At 48.9% G+C, this 9675-nt stretch overlaps 3 protein-coding genes across 3 annotated transcripts; 2 read left to right on the top strand and 1 right to left on the bottom strand.

The window, feature by feature from the left end:
• Positions 1 to 2493: 2493 nt before the first annotated feature.
• CkaCkLH20_13338 (uncharacterized protein) lies at positions 2494 to 3093 on the top strand (the record flags this gene model as incomplete). Its single annotated transcript, XM_038896048.1, has 1 exon — positions 2494 to 3093. One exon carries the CDS (start codon positions 2494 to 2496, stop codon positions 3091 to 3093), a length of 600 nt encoding a protein of 199 aa, XP_038738651.1.
• Positions 3094 to 3548: 455 nt separating this feature from the next.
• On the bottom strand, positions 3549 to 5279 carry CkaCkLH20_13337 (xylosidase arabinofuranosidase; the record flags this gene model as incomplete). Its single annotated transcript, XM_038896047.1, has 1 exon — positions 3549 to 5279. One exon carries the CDS (start codon positions 5277 to 5279, stop codon positions 3549 to 3551), a length of 1731 nt encoding a protein of 576 aa, XP_038738650.1.
• A 1240-nt stretch (positions 5280 to 6519) lies between these two features.
• Positions 6520 to 7368, top strand: CkaCkLH20_13336 (ankyrin repeat protein; the record flags this gene model as incomplete). Its single annotated transcript, XM_038896046.1, has 1 exon — positions 6520 to 7368. One exon carries the CDS (start codon positions 6520 to 6522, stop codon positions 7366 to 7368), a length of 849 nt encoding a protein of 282 aa, XP_038738649.1.
• Between the last annotated feature and the right edge of the window lie 2307 nt (positions 7369 to 9675).

Here is a 9675-nt window from a genome sequence, read left to right as displayed (position 1 = left end):
AATTACTAAAGAGCTATAGAAGTCTATCCTTAAGTGGACTTAAGTCTATCCTATATATAAGTCCTATCCTCTTAGCTTCTTACCTTAATTACTTATTAGGTAATTACTTAGTAGTTACTTAAGGTGAGCGCTTATAGTCCACACTATAAGCAGCTTATATCTTATCTTATTAGTGCTTATGCTTCCCTAGTTATATAACTTATCTATAGTTCTTCTATTCCAAGGAGTCCTCCCTATTCCTATAATCCTATATATAAAAGTGTTATTATAACCGCCTAGTATCCTAGTGGGGCGTTCTTTATTAGTTATACCTAACGGGTCGTAACATTTAGTTACTAAGTATAAAAGACTTAATAATAAGAATATAAAGAGAATAGTCTAATTAGTAAGGTATATAGAGGAGATAGGTATATAGGATAATAGGGGTCTAGAGGAGCTAGGAGGGCATATATCTATATAATACTACCCTATAAGGGTGATATAGTTATATACTTAATAAGGTGGACCTCCTTATTAAGGGCTCTAAATGCTGTATATAATGTTTTAAACCCGCAATGTGATGTTTGCTAAATAACAAACCATTCGAACTCTTGAAATGTATTTCTCAGCGTTTCTTTCTATTAAAGGAGTATACTCAACTTCTCAAATGTCCAAACACAGTATTACAGGAGACTTGAGCGATTGGACTTAAAGAATTTGTCACGTACAAATAGAGCAACTTATAATGGCCTAAGTAAGAACAAGGGGCAAAGGCGATGACTGCAGGTGGGGAAGGCTCCGTAATGGTCTTTTAATCACATATCACTCCAAAAGAGGTTATGTTGCTGCCTGATGCTGACAGATCAATCAGCACTTTAGCGACGCAACGTCAAATTTTCCAATTGAGACAAGATGACTGTAACCTTTATTTCGACAATCGCATCACCTTAAACGATGTCTGCCTATCACTTGGTGTCAACGGAGGGATCTCCCGCCGATTCTGACGCCCGGGACTGGCTGCGAACACCTACCGGCTCGACTACCCGAAAACCATGTCCAGATTCCTCGAAACCTGCTATTCCAGAAGATTCGGTATCATCAGACGATGCAGTCGCCGTATCCGCAAGCCTCCAAAATAGCCCTTCTAACGACGAGCGTCATTCAACGAATAACTACACGGAATACGAGGAAGATCATCTGGACGTGGACGGGCTGCTAACAACAGCTTCGATTCGCACCGACAACCAAACCCGCCGCGAGCGTGTCCAAGACAAGCCGGTCACTTCTACCGAGATAAATGAGGGGAAAGGATCTTCAGAAGACGCCTCACACCGCCCAATCCGATCTTTTATTTATCGGCTTTGGATTTGGGAGGCCGCTGCATCCGTCTTCAGCCTGGCCTGTATGGCTTCCATCGTCGGCGTCCTCATGTACGAACATGGGCGACGTCTGGACGAATGGGGACTGGGGCAGGCTTTTCTTTCGCCCACAGTGGTGGTATCATTCATCGGGACGTTAGCGAAATCCTCTTGCCTCCTAGTTGTTACCGAGGTGATATCGCAACTGAAGTGGCTTCACTTCGAAAGTCAACCGCAGAGGCTCAGCGACCTTCACCTGTTCGATAGGGCGTCACGTGGCCCTTGGGGCGCTCTTACGTTGGCATTCTCCAAGAACCGAAAGATGGTAATGGCTTCTTTTGTCTCTCTTTTGATGCTGGCGTCTCTATTTTTTGATCCGTTCATCCAGTCCGTTTTTCAGTTCCCAGTCGTCTTAACGCTAATTAAAAACGTTACTACCAGTATCCTAGAGAGCTGAGAATACGACCCTTCCTCGCTTGACCTAAGATATGGAGATTGTTATGGTATCATGGACCTCAATGCCAAGATGCAAGCTGCAATTCTCTCACCTATATTGAATGCCACCTGGAAACCCTCTTTGCCCTGCCCATTTGAGCAGTGTGAATGGCTAACAACAACGACTCTTGGGGTTTGCAGCAGCTGTATGGACCTGACGCGTACGGTTATCCCAAACTGCGTCCGCAACCCACAGAGCTCAGTAAGGCAGATCGACTGTAACTTCAGCGTACCTTATACCAATTCGACGCTCAACGCAGTTTTTGGCGTGCAAGGGGGAGCATCGATTTTCACGCCGCTTACAACTGTGTGGAACTCGATCGCAGGAGAACCGTTCTCGAACTTCGACACTGATTGGACTATAAAACCAACGATCGCAGGCAGAAACTTTTCGAAAAGGGCTGTTTTGGGTAATTTCACCTTCATCCAACTATCTTCGGACATACTCTTCAAAGACTACCTTGACGGTAATGGTGTCAAAGTCCCTCCAATTCGAAAGGCCATGCATTGCAGCCTGGACCTTTGCGCTCGGTCTTTCACAACGCCGTCTTTCGCGAATAACAGTGCCGGCCCGCTCGCGGGACCTGAAGCATCTCTCTTCGGATCCATGAACGACTCCGTGTTCACAAGGTCTTGGTCAAGGATCGGATCCGGGCAAAAGATGCTGGCGGGTTTAAAGCCAGCGGCCACATCAGATCGCCTTCCCGACGACCTCGTTTTCCGCATCAACTTTTGCGATTGGAAAGACATCGCCCTCTACCTAAAAGAGCTTTTCACGGCCACCATGTCCAAACCCGGTTATTCGGGAACGGCCCACGACGCGCTCGATACCTCGGAAGACCGCAGCACTCTGAACCTGGGCACGGCGCTCAGCCAGGTCGACGACGTGGAAGCTCTCATGCGTCAAATCGCAGATAGCATGACGGAGGTCATTAGAACCTCCCCCAACAGTACTGCTATCAACGGGCAAGCGTTGAGCAGCGTGACTTACATAGACATCGCCTGGCCGCGGCTAGCGCTTCCCGTGTCTATCATCATCTTGTCCTCTCTCACGCTTGTCATCATCATGGGGCGGAGCTACTCGCGTGGTGTACCTACATGGAAGAGCTCCAGCTTGGCCCTGCTGTTCTATGAGTTGGAAGGATGGAGCGGTGCTGAGCGAGAAGCGCGAGGACCTGAGGATTTGGAGGACAAGGCCAACAGGATGAAGGGGCAAATCATGAGTGGTTCCGGGTCTTTAGCGTTTTCTAAGGCAGAGTGACGCTTTCAAGGGAGTTCGATTTAGAATACATTTAAGCCGTTGACTCACAATATTTAACCTGGACTTTGACTGAGGTACCCTGTGACCGTGAGCTGTGAGGTTTTATATCCACGGGCCTATTTGTATGAGCACCTAGATCTACAGAAATGAAATAGCCAAACGCGTGAACCACGCAAATTTTCAAACAACTGGGAACAACAGGGACGCCAAGTCTTGACTACAGCTCACTCCATGTTTTCCCATCTCATTATCTCCCTACATATATTTAGAGGAGTATCTAGTAAGTTAGTATTATGTAAATTAAAACATAAAAACTGATGAGGGATAATGCTGAGGACTTCGGGACGCCCTGAATGGTAGCGCTGTATGAATATGATTGGGTACCGTGGAAGCTCAGGCTCTCAGCTTATGTAAATGAAAGCATTCTCAAGAATGGCTGCATTTCCGTGACTACCTTACAGGAATACATTGTGATCAACGTATTGCCCTTTACCATAGTACCTCAATCGGCTGACGTATGCTACAGGCGTGTCTCCTGTGAGCTCACCATTTGTTGTGCCGTAGACTCCGACCACGGTGCCGGTGTAGCCGCCACTCACAAAGCTTGCCAAAGAATGCCCTACAAATGTCATGTCGACGTCGCCTTCCTGGCCTCCGCTACCAACCTGTCCTACGAGAAACGTATAATGCGTGGTGTTTTCAGCCCTGACTTGTAAGCGCACAGCAGCGTCTGCTCCTAGATTCCCAGCTAGCGGCACCATGGCGTCGTTCGGCAGGGTCACATTTTCATTGTTGCTGAATGATCGGAGACGCAAGTGTTTGCCCTCCGCTGCCTCATCACCCGAAATGATGGCGAAGTCTATGTGTCTCTTTTCGTCCAGATAAACGGAGACTCCGACTTCGTGTGCTGGGCGTTTTGGGTGAAATTTGATGTCAACACTGAACTCGAATAGCGTATCGGTTTGTCTACGGCCCAAGAATGTAGTCGTTTTGGGCATCGTACTGTTGCTCGTGACTATCGAGGAGAGGTTTCTTGCCGATAGTCCGAGTCGCAATTCGTTCGGGTGTCCAGGAGGTGAAATCACATATGCAACACTCTCCGGATAACGAATGTGCAACCAATGTGCTGGCAACTCCGAACCGATACCGAGGTCCACGACATCGGGCTCCTCTCCCGTACCAGGTATGCTGCTAGCATTGCCGCTCTGGCCGGGCAATGATGCGTCCATCTGCCCCCTGACAGGTTCCAGCAGGCTAGGCCACCCGCCGGCCTCATCCGTCCACGAAACAGGAAACAACACGGTCTCTCTGCCCATCGGATATGACACGAAGTCCGGCCCTGATCGCATCGCGAGAGCCACTCCCCACCAAAGGCCCGTCTCCTCATCTTGGAAGAGGTCGACGTGCCCCACGGTCTGGAAGTACGAAGAATTGAGGTGCTCAGCGATGACGATCGGGTTTGCCGGGTTGCTTTCGTACGGGCCGCCAACGGTCCGGGATCTCGCAATCGATCCGCGGTGCTTTTCTTGGGTTCCTCCTTCGGCGACGAGGATGTAGTACCAGCCGTTCTTCTTGTACACGTGCGGCCCCTCGGTGGTGCCTAGACCGGTACCATTCCACGGGTAAGTAATGGGCCCGAGGGAACCAGTGTCCACATCGATATTGGCTAAAGCGATTGCGGTTCCTGTCGAGAGCGCAGCTGCCCCGGTGAAGTAGACGGTTCCGTCATCATCGAACAGCAGTGATGGGTCGTAGCCGGTGAAGTTGACGCTGGTCGGAATGCTCCACGACGAAGCGTTGTAGGGGTTCTTGGTCGAGAAGATCAAGTTTTCCATGACGAAATCCTTGTAGGAAGCAATCGAGACATAGGTGGTCGTGACATAGAACGTACCATTATGGTGGCGTATCGTTGATGCAAAAAGACCGTCTTGTCCGGTTGGGGCATCCGCGAATTGTGGTAGTTGTTCTCGGCGGTTAAGCACGCTGCTTATGAGCTCCCAGTGGCGAAGGTCCTTACTGGCGTAGAAGGGAACTCCGGGAAACCAAGTGAAAGTGGATGTCACGCAAAAGAATGTATCCTCGACATATATGCAGCTTGGATCCGGATGAAAGCCCGGAAGAATAGGGTTGAAGTAGCTGGCTGTCGTTCCCACAGCCAACAACCAGAGAAAGGCGAACGCAGTCATCTTCGACGAGTGCAGAGCGGCATGGGTTTGCGCTCCGCTGTTCTCCGATCTTGTGTCGTCCTAGAACTTATATATACTCCAGCGGAATTGCGAGCAGCCAAAGATATACGCCGTCCACTTCCCGCTCAAATACGAAATACGACAAAGCTATACGAAAATGATCAAGAAATACGAAAAATGGCGGGTGAAGGTAGCCGAATGCTTCGCTTGGTATTAGTGAGTGCCATTGGCTGTCATGCAGGAGTAGAGTGACTTTTCTGAACGCTCTAAGAGCGACTATAAAGTACCTACTCTGGACGGTACCGTCTGTCACGTACTGCTTGACCAACTGTTACCTGCATCTGAACTGTTCTACACTCAGGAGTTTTGTCAGGTTCTCTTGTATCCGCACCCTTTGCCTCTCTTCAGATCTCGCAAGCGGTCCGTGAGTGGACTTGTGAACGAGCTAGGGACATATTCGAGTATAATGAACATCTGCCGCTGGTATTGCTTTGACTGAATACTAAGGGCCAAACAACGCAAGATAAGTTTGTCAAGTAGAAATGATCCAAAGTGTCCTGTTGCGGCTGCTGTATGCAACCCTTAAGACAGCTGCACTCTATGCGCTTAGCCCTGGGCATCTACTGAGGCCAGCAGGATTTGGCAGCTACTTGTTGTCAAATGGCCTTCGACTATGAGAGAAGTATCTGCACTGGAAACTATATTAAATGTTTTGCTGCCCAAGTTGACTGGCTAAGTTCTGTCTACGGAGAAAAAAACGTCCAGATTCAAAGGCACAGCAACGGCACTCTTCCAGTGCCTCGAACAGTCTTGATATTTGCCATCACTCACGCACGACCGTCAGGTAATTATTCCGGGTACGTACTGGGCTTGCTGCCTAGGTAGGTAGGCAGGGGTCCCCAGCTATTCACAACTTGCCTCTTCGTTTTAGTCTCCTGGTTTTCGCGATTATTCACGCGCCTGCCTACATGGAATCGAGAAATAGGGCTCAATTATCTCAGCAGTCGTCCAGGTCTGATTGAATTACTGCCTAAGAGTTGCCAGGCTGCCATCCGTAGGAGGCATAGCGATCATCACTAGTTTAGAACCACGAGTCAAGAGATAGTCAACTATTTCTACTTAAGGGACGTGCTTCCTCTGCTTGACATCTGTCATATTAATACGATTATCATACGATTCCCTGTTATACTGTTCTCACCGGTACTATCTTGATATTCATCACACTTCGCATCCGGTCATTATGTCTGATGACTTGGCGGTTTCCTGTACCTCCTGCGGTGCGGCGAAGCCAGCTGCACCTCCGGCTTTTCCTAACGACCCTCTTCATCAAGCTGCTTTGAGCGGCGATAGCCAGCGCCTGCGAGCACTCGTATCCGAAGGGGCTGATCTGTCTGCCGTTACCACCGTGAGGGGCTGGACAGCGCTTCACCTCGCCGTTCAATCAGGAGGCGAAGAAGCCGTCACAGCCCTACTCGACGCCGGTGCCAATGCTTCTGCGGCGACAAGTGATGGCGTGACGCCTTTGCACAATGCTGCTGCTGGGAGAAGAGTAGCGGCAACCAAGTTGCTTCTGGACGCAGGAGCGGACGTCGACGCACGCAACATTAACGACGAGACGCCGTTACATGTGGTAGCTCTGTTCGGAAACACACAGATAGCTAAGCTCCTGGTGGACTCGGGCGCAGACGTATCAGCGAAAGACTGTTACGGAAACACACCGCTTCACATCGCTGCCGCGCATGAGCTTCTCGACATTATCCAGATCCTTCTGGATGCTGGTGCCGACATGAACGCGGTCAACAACAATGGAAACCCCGTACTGCACCATGCTCTATCCGATTCCCCGGCTGGGGCAAAATTTCTCATTCAGGCAGGGGCGAAAACCTCTCTCCGTGGTCAATTTGGCGCAACACTGATGCACATGACAACCTACTCCGAGGGTTTGTTCGACGTTCTTCTCGCTCGGGATGCTGATCTTGAGGCGGTTAACGACAATGGGGCAACGCCACTCTGTCGTTCAGGTGCGGCCGGATCACCCGCCGCCCTTAGATCACGCGATTGGGGTGAGTTGGTGAGCAAGGTGAGCTAGGCATCTTTGCAGGTTGTGAAATTTTGAAATCTGAGTTCTGTTAACTAACGGCAATGTGTGTACCCCTCCTGGTTTTGGCTAGATGCACACACGTCTTAGGTTCTTATATTTTCCGCAAATAGAAATCTATGCCAAGAGGGGCCGTACTACCTCATGCAGTTTGTGAGCGCTAACCGCTCTCTTGATAAGCCAATAAGAAACAAGCGGTTAAGCAGTCAGACGCTCCTTCTTCCTCGTATCAGCCACCTATTCATGCATTCATCTCTTCATTTATGGAGGAGGAGGAGCCTTTCAAAAGTTGTGACCTACTGGAATCCAACGTAGATCTCTAATTTAGATTCTATCTACTGTTGACCAATAACGGGCTCGACCCCTTATATGTAGGCCATGCTCATATATACTTCGTGCCACGCAAGGCTTCCAGCTGAGATCAATCCAGCAATGGTCACGATCTGCTTAGTCCTGTTGGCTAATCTTGCGGGTCAGTCTAGATGTTTAGTAATGGCGTCATCAACGTATTTCAGACAGAATTGGCAGCGCCAATGGAAACCCAAAGGCTCTTTTGTTCTGATCTCATTGGGCTTTGATATTCGTGGATGAGACAGATCATACAATGCAATATAAAAGTCACATTCTCCTCCAAGGCCGAGAGCCTCGTGGTGGTGTCGTGTCTCTGGCAGGCATCAGCTCATCACTTGAGCCACTAGGGGCGGTAATGTGTATATAAAGCTGCAAGTGAGTCTGATGTCGGATTGGGAAAAAATCACTTAATACAACAGTCACATACTCTGCCCAAGCTCTGAGACACCTGAACTTACCACAAGTTATTATCATATTTTCTATCACACAAGCACAGCCACCATCAAAATGCCGGCGTGGCCCAGCAAGCACCACTGCCCCGCCTGCTCGAAATCCACCAGGCGCATGGCCGCCGCCGGATACTGCACCGAACACCAAATGACCTGCTCGGGCTAGGGCACTGCCGCGGCACAGGATGGGGACGTCGAGAGCATCACGCACAAGACATGGGTGCACCTCACGGACGAGTCGTGCAGTGCGTGTGAAAGCGTGAGGAAGTCTATTGAGGCCAAGAAGAAGAATTGAAGGAACAACGGATGAGTCATTCCTAGGGCTCAATTATGTTCATATATGTTTAGTGCCTGGATAAGAGGAAGTGAACGACATTGATGGGGGAATTATGTGGTTGCTGTGTTGGAATGAGGGACGACGGGAGGTGGTGCTAACATATCCATAGTACAGGCACCACGCCACTAAATCTTCTGCCGTTAGGGTGACTTAGGGCCCATCGAGTGGATCCTGTTGGAGCTCCACTCACAACGGGCTGCCTCGTGCTTTATATAATCAGAATAAATGATGTCAGGCTGCCCCAGCACATTCATTACAGTAATTGTTTCACCTTAAGCGACCTAACTTATGCTTAACTAGAGGTATAAGTAAGGCTAGTAAGGGTATCCTTATAAAGGGATTATATACTTATTATATAGATATAGGGTTTCTTTCTATAGTTATTTATTTATTATACTTATTAATATATATATAATTACCCCTGCCTATCTAACTGCTGCTTAATAAATAATATGCTGCTGAATCACCTCCTTAATCTAGGAGCACTTCACTCCTCTTCCATCCTTGACTTTGTTCCCATCTTCCCTTGACATCTAGAGATACTTGGAACAATGAGCATAGATAAGGTGAATACGATTGATCCAAACAGGGACGTCATATCCGTCTGGGAGTTCGAAGATGGCTGCACTGAAAAGTTCAACCTCAGCCGTCTTACCGTCGCCGTGTCGACCCATTTCGGCGTCCCCTGCAAGCTGGTCAAGATAGCAGGGGGCGGTTATCACGAGGTCGGTGTACTTCTGCCACAATTTGTATATGTAGAATTACGGATTGCTGATTCAATAGTAACATTAGGTGTACGACATTCAAGAGGCGAGCAGAGGCGAGAGCTTGTCTGCCGTTGCTCGAGTAGCATCATCTGCTTTCCCCTGCGATAAGTTGCAGTCAGAGGTAAATCCAAGCCGAGCTTTAGCCATCTTTAGTAGAGCTAACAGTAAACATCCAGATTGCCACGCTGTAATACATTGCTAATTATACCTCTGTGCCCATGCCAGCGGTTCTAGCATGGGATGTTGACGCCACGAACCCTGTAGGTGCTGAGTATATGATACTGGAGAAAGTATGCATCTCCTTGGTCGTGTGACGCAGTAGACTGATATCTGACGACTTCTTCCTCGCGATAGATTCCTGGCGAGGCTGCTTCAGATCAATGGTCGACGTCAG

This window comes from Colletotrichum karsti (assembly GCF_011947395.1).
Source record: "Colletotrichum karsti strain CkLH20 chromosome Unknown Scaffold99, whole genome shotgun sequence".
In the NCBI taxonomy this organism is placed as follows: Eukaryota; Fungi; Ascomycota; class Sordariomycetes; order Glomerellales; family Glomerellaceae; genus Colletotrichum; species Colletotrichum karsti.
Note: the sequence above shows the minus strand (reverse complement) of the source record. Positions and strands in the feature narration are given on the sequence as shown.